The 15,673-nt window shown below is 37.1% G+C and overlaps 1 protein-coding gene across 4 annotated transcripts in view; it reads right to left on the reverse strand.

The window, feature by feature from the left end:
* VWA8 (von Willebrand factor A domain containing 8) overlaps positions 1-15,673 on the reverse strand; it is a 297,615-nt gene that overhangs the window by 169,741 nt on the left and 112,201 nt on the right. For all 4 annotated transcript variants that reach the window (XM_064493121.1, XM_064493122.1, XM_031466068.2 and 1 more), the window contains exons 19-20: positions 15,507-15,613; positions 9,356-9,427 (exon numbers count right to left, since the gene is read on the reverse strand). In XM_064493121.1, the coding sequence (XP_064349191.1) occupies positions 9,356-9,427; positions 15,507-15,613 (179 nt within the window). The remainder of the gene's footprint in view (positions 1-9,355; positions 9,428-15,506; positions 15,614-15,673) is intronic.

Consider the following 15,673-nt stretch of genomic DNA (forward strand, 5'->3'; position numbering starts at 1 on the left):
TTCACTAAGAAATAGTAGTTGAACAAACTAAATGTTAAAGAGAATGTGTAACATGACAAAGACTTTCCATGTCGTAATTCAGGCAACTTTATAGCAAGAGGTTTGAGAAAGGACACAAAATAATATAATATAAATTAAAGATGAGTGTAATTATATTTGATGAAACCAAGTATTTCATAGCCTTGGGACTCCCAGGCTGCTAGAGATACCAGAAGCACAGAACACTTAGTTATCAAATTCCCTGCTGCCATCACCAGCTGGGGACACAGGCAGGAAAATTTCTGGACAAACTGTTCAGTCCCTTTACAAATATTAGATAATTATTCTGGCACTGCAACATGGTGTTATTTCTGAACTTGCAGAGTAGTAATCTGCCAGGGCTCAGTTCAAATCATTAATTAACAAAATTCACACAGTCTTTAATTTTGGCAATAAAATATTCACAGTATCTCAATATTAAATAATTCAGCAAACATTTACTAAGCCTCTACCAGGAGAAAACAAAGCCCATGATCACAATAAGCCTATAATTAATAGATGGAATGAGATACAAAGGATTATATAGAATTGTGGAGTAACAATGTGTACAGAGTCCTCCTTAGTTAGTATTAAATGTATGTTTACTGATTTTCATAGTGTATTAAAAATTTCAAAATTAAATGCAATGAAAATTCAGAAAAAGAAGCCTGGGAAGAAACTCAGAAAGAAATTTCTAGTCTGGAAGAAATAAATACGTTTTGATTTCATTGTGTAAGTTAATCCAGAAGTTAAATTGGCATGATGAAATTTACTGTAGAAAAGATTTCCTCATTGGAAGTTCATCAGTATTGGCGTAATTCTGAATAAAATGCTTATACTCATGGAAATGGGTCAATATTGCTAAGGATAAAGAGAATAGAAGAATGTATCTTCCCACTTTCAAAGGGACTCGGGAGGCACTTCAACTAAATGCAATAATCATGCTTTGCTTGGATGCTGACTAAAACAAAACAATTGTCAAATGACACTGTGGAAATGACTGAAGAAAACAGAAAAGAAGGTAACAGCCTATTAAGAGGTTATAATTAATTTGTTAGGTGTAATAATGGAATTGTGGTTATATTAGAGATAAAAACCAGATATTATATGAGAAGTGCATTATGTAAAAGAATGGTATATTAAAGGATGACATAGATAATATGTCCAATACAGATAAAACAAGGCAAACAAAATGCTGATAATTGTCGAAGCTAAGTTATGGGTACAAAGAAATTCATTATGTACTCTACTTTTTGAAGGATATATTTAAAATTTTTTCATAATAGAAAAATTTTAAATGTCATGTACTCTGTAGGTAAAACATAGTTCCTGGATTATTATAAGCACTCAACATAAATTAGCTATTATATATTACCATTGTTGTTGTGTTATTATTATTACTGGTCTAAGAATTAGTGTAGTATGGTGGAAAAAAGCCTGAACTTTAGAGAGATGAGTCCTAACTCTGCTATTAACTAACTACATAATCTTGAGGAAATATTTTAACCTTTTGAGTTTTAGTCTGCTTATTTGTAAAATGTGGCCAACAAAAATATTTATCCCAAAGGCTTGCCATAGAACTAAATGAAGTAATTTTAAAAAGTATATTGGAAATTATAAAACATACAATTAGTACCATTTTTAATCCTTGCTCATAAGAAACTTGTCATTCAATTATAGATGAAATTTTTTTAAAAAATCGTAACAACTTTAAAAGAAAAATGAATTAAATAGTGATAAAATACGATAAAAGTTCAGAGGAAAACAAGATTATTTATTTCTATTTTGGGGAGACTATAAGACAGGCTTCATAGAGGGAAAAAAAATCTAAGCTTTTGAAAACTGGCAGGATTTTCAGGGGCAAAGGTGAGGGGAAGAAGCATCATATGAAGCAAACAATATGAGGAGTGGCTAGGGGAGCCCAGGGGCTTGGTGTACTCAAGGAGGGTGAGAAATTCTGATATGGAAGAAGTAGAACCATAAAGGGAGTTTGGAGCCAGCCAGTTTCGAGTGTTTCCCTATGAAAGAGATTTTATTTGCTAGGCAAGGGGGAATCACGTTGAACTTTTAGTAGGAAAATAAAATTAAAGAGATGCTTTCTAGGATTTACTTCACTGCTGATAGGTCAGAAAGTGCTGTGGAATTGGAAAGAATATCTAAAGAATCAGGACTGTAGAAACATGAAGCACGTGAGAGTCAGGGACAGAGAAGGCATCCTATATGACAATCAGCCAGAGCTACTTTTTATTTGAGAAGGAAGACATAATATATTAGAATTTTAGTAGAGGCAAAAAATAAGAACCGTGGAATACAAGGAGAGCTTAAGTAATAAAAATTCATCAAAGTACTATTACTTGGTAAAATGATACAAAGGATTGGCTTAAAAATGGAAAACAAAAACAAAAACAAAAAACAAGTTTGACAAATCCAGCAAATTATTGGACTATATTCCTGTATCAGTAATTATGAATTATTCATTGTGCCTCCTTAAATATAAGTTAAATTTTGGTAACTTGCTTTGCAATTTGTCTAACATCAGAAACTAGGAGACATCACTATATACAGATGGTTACTCTTATTTCTTAAAACAAAATATTATGTATTTTTAAAATAATTCTTACATAAGGGGGTAACTGAGCATTTTAGAACACCACATTACTAAAATATTTTTTCCTTTAAGTGTCTGATAAAATGTAGCTGCCTCTCAAAACTTAAGTATTCTTATTCAAAAACAGAAGTTTATTCAAAAGAAGTTTTTAAACAACAAAAAAATTGTGTGCCTAAAGGCTGAATCTATAAGCCAAAATATTCACAATAAATATTTTGTATATCAAATAGAATATAGCTCCACAAAAGAAAATAAGATACAGGGAGAAAGGAAGCTTATTCTTGAGGAGAGCTGGGACAGAAAAAAGCATCACTAGCTTGAAAATAGCCATTTCTCTTTTCTCACTGTCAGTAAAGATGAAGTAAATAGTAAGTCATGCTATATGATTTTTTTTTAAAGCCAGCATAAAATGCCTAATGGCATGAAAGGTACATGCCATGTTATAATCGCAGTAAGCAGAAGATAACACATGTAGCGGCATCCTAAAGTGGTTCTACAGAGTGCAGCACTGTATACTAAGGGGTCATCAGACATGCATAATTTCAGGGCACCCTGTCCCTTTTGGCTGACAGGCAGCAATTCTGTTTCAATTACTGGAAAGTCGATGCGTAATGCCATAAAATCCCACATAGAAAATGAAAAAGATAAAAAAAAAATCCCTTTTATTTCAGTAAAAAAAGATGTGGCCGACTTTATTTTGCTACGATAAGCAATGTTTGTAGACCTGTTTTTAGCTTCTCAGTAGTTATGAACTCTTGTCTAATTACCATAGATTCTTAGGAAAGATAGTACTATATGGAAAGAAAAGATGGGATCTGGCTTAATAAAGATGATAAACCTTGAGATACCTCAAAATCAACACTTATTCCCTTTAATTTCCTCATTGTCAAAGTTGCTCATCACAGAGTAATCTTTGAAAGCATCTCTATGTTTACAACTTCAGCTATAGTAAAGTTTCTCTCATGGACTTCAGCAGCCAGTTTCTAGTTTTGCAAACAGAAGGCTGGGTAGACTGTATCTATCCATAGAGGGTGTGTATTAATAGCATTCATTACAGTTTATTGTATAATTATACCAACCCACTGTTGGCTTTTTTGCCGATATTTAACCCCACAGCTTCAATTCTAATTACCTTGTTTTTGGGTTTTTTTTTGAGTAGTCATCATGTAATGTTTTAGAACGATAAAGAGTAAAACAGGAGCCTGATCAACTGCCACAAATGGTTTACTTAGTTTCAAATTAAATCATGTCATTAAAATGGGCATTTTCCCAGATGGTTGTCACTGCATTTGAATGAAAACACTGGTGACACTACCCATGAGAGCTGAGCACTGGTAACACCGGTGACGCTACCTGTGAGAGTTGAGCATTGGTAGTCCTTAACCTACCAGCTGTAGTTCCCCTTGCCTGTCTTTTTCTTTTTCCATTGTTCCGTTTCACAAGATGGAAATAAGGGTGAAGGTGAGAAGGTGCATAAGATATAAAGAGAGGTACTGAAATACCACTGATAAATGAAGCAGGGAGTTTTCAAAGGTATTGATGAAGGACCTGAGTTACTATGACTGGAAAGGTACACATTCCCAAAAAAGAAATATGTTAGATGACCAGGACTCAGAGGGAAGCACAAGGAAAGAGAACACCTAACTCCATCCAGTCCTTAGAAAAGCACATCCCCGTGGGGCACTTGCTGTGCACTTGACAACAGATATGACTCGGGGCTTTATTCTGTCTTGCACACACCAAATGGAAGCAGTCAAGAGTAACTGTCAGGGACCTAGAACACATTATGCTAAGGGAAATAAGCCAGACAAAGACAAATATTGCATGATATCACTTGAATGTGGAACTTAAAAAGAAAAAAACAAGTGAAACTCATAAAGACAGAACAGAAAGGGATTGCGAGGGTCTTGGTGGTGGGGGAAAAAGGGAAAGGTTGGTATCACTTACAAGATGAGTAAGGTCCGAGGATCTAATGGATAACATGGTGACTATAGTTGATTTCAACACTGTATGGTATACCTGGAATTTGCTAAGACCGTAGAACTGAAATGTTCTCACCAAAAAGAGAGAAGAAAAGGTAAATATGTGGGGTGATGGATGTATTATTTAACTTGATGGGGGGATCATTTCACAATGTATATGTATATAATATCATCACGTTATACCCTTTAAATATGTTACAATTTTTTTGTCAATTATGCCTCAATAAAGCTGGGGAAAAAATAAAAGTCTAACCATAGAATCTTGCTCATATTTTAACATAGATGGTAGCTTTTGAAAATAAGTTGGAAAGGAAATGAAATTGGCTATAGTACTCCAAAAGTTCTATTTCGATTTTAACCAGCCACCTTAAGTCCAATTTTTACTTACTGACCTGGTAAATGGAAGCATGTAAAAAGTTGTATCTCATTTAATTAGCTAAATACTAATTAGCACTTAATTATTATTAGAAAAAATTAAATAATTAGTATTTCGCTGTTCTGTCCCAGCAATAATGCTGCCAGTCTCTGATCCCAGCAGTGTATAATCACATCTAGTTGAACGGACCACTCAAGTATTTTCTCTCTTACGTGACACTCCCTAGATTCTATCTCATTCATTTGTTTCCTTTACCAAACAGTTGCAAATTTGCAGAATAAGAAATTCAGTCAGAAATTCTGTCTTAGAATGTCCTGAAAATAATCCAAAAAAAAACATAATTTTAAATTCATACTACTCCTAAATCATTTTGGCTACTCGAAATTTATTCGAGGTACTCCTCTAAAATCCAGTAATCCATTCAGCAAGTATTTGTTGAATGTCTGTCGTATGCAAGGCATCAGGGACGAGGCAAGAATAACTAAGACTGTTGTCAAGCGACTCTTTCTTTTCAGTAGAGAGAAGTCAGGTGGATGCATAAGCCTAATAGAAGTCAAAAAAAATCTCTAAATGACCTGCTGTAAGAGTTCAGAGAATGGGGCCAAACCTTCAGGCTAAAGTGTTTGGGAAGGCTTTATTAAAGAAGCATATTATAGAATATTACAGCCAGAGGGACCTTAGAAAATACCCATTCCAATCCTATCATTTTACAGACAAGAAAATGAAAGAAAAGAAAAATAAAGCCCTTTAAGGAGGAAGAGCATCTACCCAATATCACATACAGAGTAGAAAAATCTGGACATTCAGAAAGTACACCTCTGAGTTGGGGGGGAGTGTGGTATAGCTCAGTGGCAGAGCGCCTGCTTAGCAAGCACGAGGTCCTGGGTTCAATCCCCAGTACCTCCATTAAATAAGTCAGTCAGTCAGTAACTAAATAAATAAATAAACAAACCTAATTATTCTCCGTCCCCCACCAAGAAAAAAAAAAAGAAAGAAAGAAAAAGAAGGTATGTCTCTGGATGCCCAGCCCTCTGCTTTTCCATAATCCCACATCACCACTCTGAGATTGCAAGGATTTCAACAGGCAAAGACAAGGGAGAGAGAGAAGAGAGCATGTTGGTGGAGACTGAAGGCTGAACTACAACAGGACAGAAAATTGAGGGGAGAAAGGAGACATTAGGCTGCAAGCAGAGTGCAGTCAGACAACGGAGGACGTTTTCACTAAATGATTGAACGGATACCTGTAGCAGAATTAACTTATAAAATCTCAAAGTTCCTTCAACATTGGTATTATTATATGCCACTGATGGTCTTAAGAGGTTTACAATGAAAGAACAGAACAGCCTTCCGACATGAAAAAGGCTAGCTAAACGTAGCAAATTTGTAATGACTACAATCTCCAGTTTTTTGGTTCGTTTGTTTTTTGGGGGGAGGGAGGTAATTAGGTTTTTATTTATTTATTTTTAGTGGAAGTACTGGGGATTGAACCCAGGACCTTGTGCATGCTAGGCACACACTCTACCCCTGAGCTATACCCTATCCTCTCCAATCTCCATTTTTCTATTTTTCTCTTTCTCCAAAGTGGAGGGTGACCGACTAGGGGTAAAATAAGGTAAGACACTGTGATCTGCTGATGACAGATGGGGTTTGTGACAGCATGGACTGATGGACGTCTGTGATATCCCTGCCTCCTGCCTCGCTCCTTCTGAGCATCTTTTGCACCCTCGACTCAGTGGTTCCTTAGCCAACTCTAGGCAGCCTGGAAATGAGTGGGATCTCTCAGCCTCACCAGCTGCTGGTGTCCTCCCATGCACCTGTAGAGAGGCAGCTGTTCTTCACTGCACCCAATATCTAGCCCTTTGCCCTCGTGTCTTTTTCTCTTCTTTGGGACTAGAAATAGGCTAGAGGTAGCATACTAGATTTCACACCCACATTTGTACAGCACTCTAGAGTAATTACAAAGCAATTTCATAGCCTCTTTTTAATTTATGGTAAAGCAGAAGCAAGCCTCTGTTCCACCTCAGCCCTCACCCTGTATAGCTCTCTCCAACCCCTCAGAGGTTAGAATATTCTCCCCTTCTCTCTGATTACTGGCTAGGTTCTAACTTCAACCTTTCAACCTAGACAACTCTAGTGAGTCCCTGACTCTATTATCAAACTGAGCTGTAAACCCTGCCTTTACCAGGAAGCTCCTACTGCATCCCACCCACGAAACCCCAAGGGCACCAGTCTCTCAGTATCATCCAGGGTATTTCAAAGCTGTTTGAACATCATAGCTTGACCTCTAGGAACTTCTTTTTGAAAGCCTGCTCCTCAGCAAAATTCTTTCTCAAGCCCCAGCTCTGTAGGTTCTTGTTCTACTCTCTTCACCATGTTGATCTGCTGCTGTTGAGAGGCCAAGAGAATCTGTGTCTAAGGCCATTCAGGCAACAGCAGAAGACCTGAAAAGGACGCGCTGATTACACTAGGGTTTAACTACTTATAAAGAGTTTGTGAAGTGCTCTCGATATAGAGCTACTGTTTCTCAAAGTGAGATGAATCATCATTTTTCAGAGGCAGATGAGAACCTGACCTCCTGGGCTTCTATATCAAGAACTGAATGTTGGACTGTTAACTGATCTCCATCCTCCCACTCTGGTACACAGACTCATCAGGAAAAATGATTTTTCAGGAAATAAAAGTAGGTAGGGCATTCCAAATAGCTGGAAAAACAAACATGAATAAGTTATTGCTTTCCCTTTACTTCTTGTTTAGCAAAAAGTGAAACAAAAGAATGATAAAGTCCTTTGTAACAACACAGTGACACACAGATTTAATTTTAACAGAGCACCTACTATGAGCCAGGCACTGTGTGAAGTGCTTTCTGTGCATTATCTCATGTGATCCTTACATCAGCCCAAGAGAGTATATACTGTTTCTATTCCTGGATTAGGTATCAGGAATCTGAGCCTTAGTAAGATTAGCAATTTGCCCGAAGTCATAGCCATCTGTAGAAGAGTTGCTAGTGGACCTCTACCCAGCTAACCTCCAAGCCTGTGTACTCAACCAGTAAACCACTCAATTGGCCCATTTTTATTTTTCAAAAAATCAAAATTTTGTAAGCTTGAAGGACTAAATACAGAATATGTACTGTTTCAGTGGGGAGGGTGTAGCTCAAGTGGTAGAGCACATGTTCAGCATGTAAGAAGTTCAGGGTTCAATCCCCAGTAACTCCTCTAAAAGTAAATAAACTTGATTACCTACCCCCCTGACAAAATAAAATAATTAAATAATATAATAATAAATAAATAAAATATGTTTTAAAAAATATATACTGTTTCTATAAGTTAAAGAAAAGAAAAGAAAAAGAACAAACTTCTTCTGAAAGCTTGTTATCCTTAATTTAAGACTAATTAAAAAAGCCAGAGGTGCTGTTCATTGTGAGTCTGATAATTCCATTAAGGAAAATTATCAGAAGCCTCTAGACATAAAATGTCCATCTATTCCCTCCATAAACACATATTAAATATCTACCATGTAGTAGGCACTGAGCCAGGAACCGAGGATAGAGAGATGAGCAAGAGAACCATGGCCCCTGCCCTTGAGGAGCATACAAACAAGTTGGGAAGAGTCTTTCTGCATGTAAACACAGTAACATATGATGAGTGTGATGAATGGGAGGTGGAAGGAAGTCACGCAGAAGCAGGGGAAACCTAACTCAACTAGGGGCAAGGAAGGACCTCCCTCAGGGTGTGGGAAGGGGACTGGGAGTGTAGAGAGAAGAGCACGTGCCAAGGGCCAGAGTGGAGATAAGAAACTGAAGGAAGTTCAGGATGGCTCGAACTAACACCAAATGCAAGAAAGGAGGGAGCCAAGGCTTAGGACTGGAAAGGCTGGAAAGGCTGCAGGACACCATAAGTCAACCTGAAGACTATACCTAAGGGCAATGGGGAGCCAATTTAAGCAGAAAAAGAGACAGTCAGATTCTAGTTTCACAAGTATCAATCTGGTTGCAGAGTAGAGTAGATCCCAGTGGGAGTAAGCTGGGGAGCAATTATATCAGGGAACTCTGGCTGTAATCCAAGTGACAGGTGATGGATGATGAGCCAGGCTGGGGTGACAGTCATGGGAAAGAAGAGTAGATACTTACAAGGTAAAATGGACAGGAATTGATGGAGGACTGAATGGGGGTGGGGTGATTTAAGCTCTGAGGTAATTCTAAAGTTTAGAAGGTAGAAGACCCACTCTCATTGTTTAATTCAACCAGTCATTTAGTTGGGGAAAAAAAAGAGTAATTTTTGAAAACTTATTCCAACAAGGAAAAGAAACTCACTGCTTTTAAACTGTTACTATCATTTTTTCATTAGTACCTGAGTTCTGGCCATAACTCACCTGGTTACCAACCAACAATAGGTGTTCTCCAAGAAGAAAGTCTTTAAGCATATCTTCCATCACTATCATGTGCTGGAGGAAAAATGACTAGAGGTTAATTATTTTTGCATAATCAAGGTAAAACAAGAAAGTTAACTATAAAGATATCTGCATGGAAAGTAAAATGTCTATTATAATAGACAATATTCAATTTCATTATTTAAAAAAAGTAAAATCAATGCTTTGGTTATAAATAAGTTATATAACAAACTAGGTCACTAATGTTGAAAACCTGAAATAGTCCATCTGAGCAAGACTCAGCCACTGATCAATATGTATTTCAAAAAGTTTTTATAATTGAATTCAAATGCTTTCCAGCTATTGCACTATGTAGAGATGGCTTATAATTTAATATAATATTTAAATTACACTTGCTAATGTAAATACACAAAGGCTGTCTAAAATAACTAGAGATATTATGGAATATTTTACACTGACTTCTTAACATTACCTTCAAAGTATATATATATATATCTTTAGAATTAAAAATACATTATTCACTTTCTATATTTTAAAATTCAAATCATGACAAAATAGAATAAAAGAACAAGATTAAAATTGTTCACAACAGCCACAGAGGAAATTACATTGCTCTTTTGCATCCTGGAAAAATAGGACAATCTTAAGTAGGTCACCAAGGCTCATCCGGGGGTTGAGAGGGAACTGTATCGCAGAACGATTAATACCCCTATTACTTTCTCTTGGTTTCTGCATCAAAACAAGAATGGTCTCATAAGCACTAAAGTTACTAAAGTTCTCTATTTATAAAAAAGGCAAATTAACCTTTTGCATCTTATATGTGCTGTAGGTACTTTTCTAGTTTGTCACTCTTTTTTCTTTTTTTAACTTGGTTTGTAATTTTTTTTTTGACACATAGAATATTTTCCTTTTACTTGTCACGTTAAGCAGTACTTTCTTTCAGAGTTTCTTTCTTAGAAAAACTGAGTATGTTTTTTCCTTCCTTCAAGAATAGATGACTATTCCTTAATGTTTGCCTTGGTAGTTTTTATTTTTTAAAAATGCTTTCAGATAAACCATGGAACTAGAGTTTTAACAAGGCTTGAAGTAGGGTTGAGCTATTTTGTTCATTCTGGATTACTCTGAAGAATAAAAAGAGACATTATTAATAATTATGCTGGGACAACAAAGACAAACAGGGACTATTTTAAGCAAACCAAGGTACATGGTTACCCTAATTAAAAGGGAGCCATAGAACATTCTTTTAATCTATGTTCTAGTGATAATGTAGTCTGCAGACCTCTTCCATCTAAATAAGATGAAAAATTGGTGCCAATGTCCAGACAACATTAGGTTCTTCCAGACAACATTAAGTTCTTCCAGAAATACTAATATGCGTGAAAGATAGGTAGGAAAGTTCGAATGAGCACCTAGAGAGAAGGTTAAAAAGCAATGTAAGTGCTGAAGAATAACCAAACTATACTTGTAGTCTTCTCTACTTTTTCTCATGTCCTCCTACTTCATGCCCTCAGTACAACTAACTAGATTATTCAAATCAACAAACATTAGCTAATGCTAAGGTCACTGCCTACAGAACTCTTTCCTTAACCTCTTGGCCAGTGGGTACCATAGACAATTTCTTAAAAGTCTCCTCTTCCAGTCGTCTGTCTCTCCTGATTCCCTCCCACCTCTCCAACAATTTCTCTCTGTGGTCTTTTGGGTTGTACCATCTTCTTTTTGCAGCAATTCCTTAAATATTGATTTTCTAGCTTCTTCTGTTTTCTCTCACTACCTTTCTTTCTTGCTTTCCTGAGGGTGGAAAGGGGTTACAGTATAGGGCAGAGCAGGTTATGCCTACTGACACTGGGGCACCCAGCTGACGGGCGAGGGTGGGCTATGTGCAGAGTTGGGGACCCACACACCAGTGCTTGATGTGCTACTTCTGACCCTGCTCTGCCTAAATCCTCTCATCCATTCCATGGCTTCAACCACCAGCTTTACACTCATTCTCAACAGCAAGTCTTTTCTCCTTGCCTCTTGTCCCAGATTTCTGAGCAACTATTGAATTATCCTTGGCTACTTCCCAGTCTCCTTGAACTCAGCACATCCAAAACCTGGCTCATTACTTTCTCTTCAACTTTATCCTGTATTTCTTATTCCAATGAATAGCATCACTCTTGACCACCTGACCCTACCATCATCATCATCTCCTGCCCATCTCAATTGGCCCTTATCAAAAGCCAGTAACAACAAGTTTAAGCTATTCAGCCACCTAAAAGTCAACTGTATCTATCCTTTCTTTGGTATGGCCCCAGCTTTCATCTAGGTTATCATCATCTCTGGCCTAGATTTTTACCAGCCAATGAGGTGTCTCTATCTTCAGTCTCTCCTTGAGTCAATGTGTTCTCCATGTTACTGACAGTCACTTACTTCTCTGTCCACAATCATGTCACTTTTGTTTTTCTCTTCCAAATTCTTTAAATGACTCCCAGTACCTTTGGAACAATGGTCACTCCTCACCTTTTTGATTTAGTCTTAGCCTTACTCTCCATCACTCTGCTACCATGTGTTCCAGTCACAGGCACGATGTAGAAGAATTTTCTCTTTACTCTTCTGTTTACTTTTCCAGCAGACACGGAGTGAGGAAAAATCTCTGACTTTCATCTAACACAAAGTTTCATTGACTCTAAATAACCCTGCAGTATGTCCTCTCCACTCTGTCCCCACTATCACTGCCTTTGTTCAGATCCTTCATAACGCTTATATTGCAAGAGCCTCCTAACTATTGTCTCTCTGCCTTGGTTCCAACTGAAAGGCAACATTAAAGAACGAATGCAAAGTTAGCAAAAGTGGAAACGTGCTTAAAATCTTTCAATGGCTTCTTCACTTCTTCTGAATAGGTTCCAAATTCCTTAATTAGCAAGGCCCAGATAATCTGACCTTTTCTTAACTTATCAGTCGCATCTCTTGTCACTCTTCCATATTTGCAACCTCAGCTCTGGCTGTGACAATTAATTAGACATAGCTCCCTAAATGAGCTCCCTAAATGAGGCTACACACTCATGTAGCCAAGTCTCTGTAAATGCTAGTGTTTTTGCCCGAGACTCTCCCTCAGCTTTGCCTAGTAAACTCATTTCCATGATCATTCCAACCTTGGACCATCACCTCATCAATGTTACATAGTAATCGGTGCGTACTTCCATCACCCTGTGTAATAACCACATGTACTTGCTTGCTTTTTCCCCTTGACAGATCCAGGCAACTTGGGTCCTGGAACTGTGTGCGTGTGTGTGTATTTTAATCTGTGTATCCTAATACCTTACAACAAGGCATGACACATGGTAGATGTTTAAAAATTTTTTTCAGATCTATCTCATTAGGCTTAAGAGGCTATTGATCTCTCTTTTCCTCAAAATTCTCCTCCTTACTACTGCAAGTGTAATATTCCTTAATGACAGATGTAATGAAATAATTTTCCTGATTATGAACATTCAAAATCTTTTTCCTTCTTTCATTAATCCACTCAACACATATTTACTCAATAGTTAGTATGGGGCAGGCACTGTGTTACTTGCTAGAGATACAAAATTAAAATTTAAAAACAATCCAAGTCTTTATCATAGTGGTGTGGAAAACATGTTTTAAAAATCAATTACAACACAGTGTGGCAAGGGGGACCGCAGGGCATAGAACAAGATGGTACAGAAGCACATAAATACTCAAGTGGCACTGAAGACTGTTGTTTCAAAGGTGAAGTACAACATGAAAGGAAATAGTAATATATGCAACAAAGGTAAATTTAATCAAGCCACTGTTCCTAGAATCGGAACAGCTAAAATTTTTCATTAATGGTTAATTCATAGTGCTTTATGAAGAGAAGGTATGTTTGGAGACAGGTGACAGAAAATCCCCCAGGGCCACTCTGTAAAGTTCATAGCAGCCCTGCGGTCCTCAATGTCTATGTCACAAACACCATGGCAACAGACACAGTGTTCAAGGGCACAGTGGCCCTCCCTGCTAACTGAATTTCCTACATTCTTATATGCTGGAAAGTCCAACTTTAGCAGTTTTTTGAATTGTCACTTATGACAGTTTCCTGATTCTTTTTTCTCTGTTCCTTTCCACTACATAAACAGAACGTGACGCCATAAATGCTTGGAAATATTATATTTTCCTTACAATCATGTTTTTGTCTTTGGCAAGCAAGATGCTTTACTCCTGGTGTCTTGTAAGTAATCTTATTTTCTGTTCATTTGTCCACTGCTTGTATAAGAGCATTAATGCTCTGGAAGAAAAATAATCCTGACGTTGGTTAATGGCCCACAGAATGAAGAATAAAAAGCAAATCTAGTTTATGCCTTTTGCAAGGTCATAGATAATAATTAACGTTGGAAGAGATTTCAAAAACATTTAATCAAGATTTTTACTGAGAAAGAAGAATTTGCCTATATATCTTTTATTATTAATATAATTAGGGATGTAAATTATGGTATAAACCATAATTATAGTTCAAATCACTGAGCAACAAATAGGACTGGGAAATGGCAGACAGAAATTCTTTAATTTATTTTACTTTGATTCTCAAATTCCTTAATATAGTGAAAATGGTAAGTTCTTCTAACACAATTTGTAGATGTAGGATTATTTACATGCAGATTGGTATTAGAGAAAAATTTAAGTATGGTTTTTATTATAAAATAAGTACATAACCACTTGACAGAAAATCTGGAAAAGAAAAAGTCCTCTTATACTATGGGTGATTTTCTCTGGGAAAAATTCTTTAAAAATTCTTATGAAGTGAACGTCTATAATAAAGCCTTCTATGTACACACTTATGTGACCAAGCAGGACTCTCTGGAGAACTCCTGGAACAGACCCTCCCCCTACACCATGTCCTCTGCCTGCCTCTTGTCTGTAGAAAAACTTTAGTCTCCTAGGCTGCCCCAAGTTCCAAAGAGTACATTTAGTCAGAGAAGTGAGAAAATGCAGAAAGAAACGAGTCAAAGCAAGACAAAATAATAATAGTGTAGCCATTAGACATAGTCAAGGACTTTTAGTTCCTCCTCAAGGGCTATAGATAACATTCTGAGCTATGTCCTTTGAGCTGTTTTGCTGATACTGAAACCCCCACCAGCTGGAAGAAGTTAACTGTGTGTTGCCCACAAGCACAAAGACCCCAGGCTGGCTGGAACCAGGAGGTTGATAATGCTGACTTCCAATTACCTCACCACCAACCAATCAGAAGAATGTCCATGAGCTGAACACACACTATAACCCCTCTCCCTCACCCTGTTTCTAAAAACCTTTCCCTGAAAACCTCTGGGGAGTTTGGGTTCAGCTACCTGAACTCCTTGCTTGGTGACCTGCAATAAACGCTGTATTTTCCTTCACCACAACCTGGTGTCAGTAGATTGGCTTTACTGCACGCAGGCAAGTGGATCCAAGTTTGGCTTGGTAACACTTATTTCTGTGTCTTAGTGGAAGTTCCATAATTATTGGTTTGTTTACAAGTGGGAAGTTATCTACCCTCCTTCCTTAAAAGAAAAATAAAGGAAATAATAGAAAAATATTAGGAATTTTCAGGAAGAGGAAAGGATGAGAGGAAAAGAATGCACAGGACACATCCCTCTTTGAATTACTTAAATGATTTTTAACTAACAGGAATGCAAAAGAGAGGATGAGTATTAGTGCTATTTTCAAAAAAATTTTTATTTATTTATTATTGTATTTTTTTGGCTGGGGGGGAGGTAGTTAAGTTTATTTATATTTAGAGGAAGTAAGGAGGTACTGGGGATTGAACCCAGGACCTTGTACACGCTAAGCATGTGCTCTACCACTTTGAGCTATACCCTTCCCCCACTATTTTGTTTTCAATTTGATAATACAGTCATTTTATTTACTTAGAGTAAATACATTTACTTATAGTTATGTGTGCATAAACATTTTATTACTCTAATTATTGCAGCAACTCTTCCAATCCTCAAGTATCTTTGGGAAGAAAATGCCTTAATGAAAGATGCTTCAACAACTAATTCTGCATCATCTGAATTGAACTTAGCAAATGACGAACACAAATATCAGCTTCACTTGAACTGGAGTCAACTACCACAATGTAAGAGGTAATTTAACTACAAATGCAAAGTGCTGATCTTACCTGGACGTTTTCATAGAACAGAACATCAGGCACTTTCATTTTCTCATGGGCATCATAGATCGGTGCACTAACAGCTCCAATTCTCAGAGACCCAGATGTTACTTCACCTAAACATTTCACACAGGACAGAGGATTACTTGTAGCACTGTCCTCCGAGAAGCCAAGTC

The sequence above is a fragment of the Camelus dromedarius genome, chromosome 13 (genome assembly GCF_036321535.1).
Source record: "Camelus dromedarius isolate mCamDro1 chromosome 13, mCamDro1.pat, whole genome shotgun sequence".
In the NCBI taxonomy this organism is placed as follows: Eukaryota; Metazoa; Chordata; class Mammalia; order Artiodactyla; family Camelidae; genus Camelus; species Camelus dromedarius.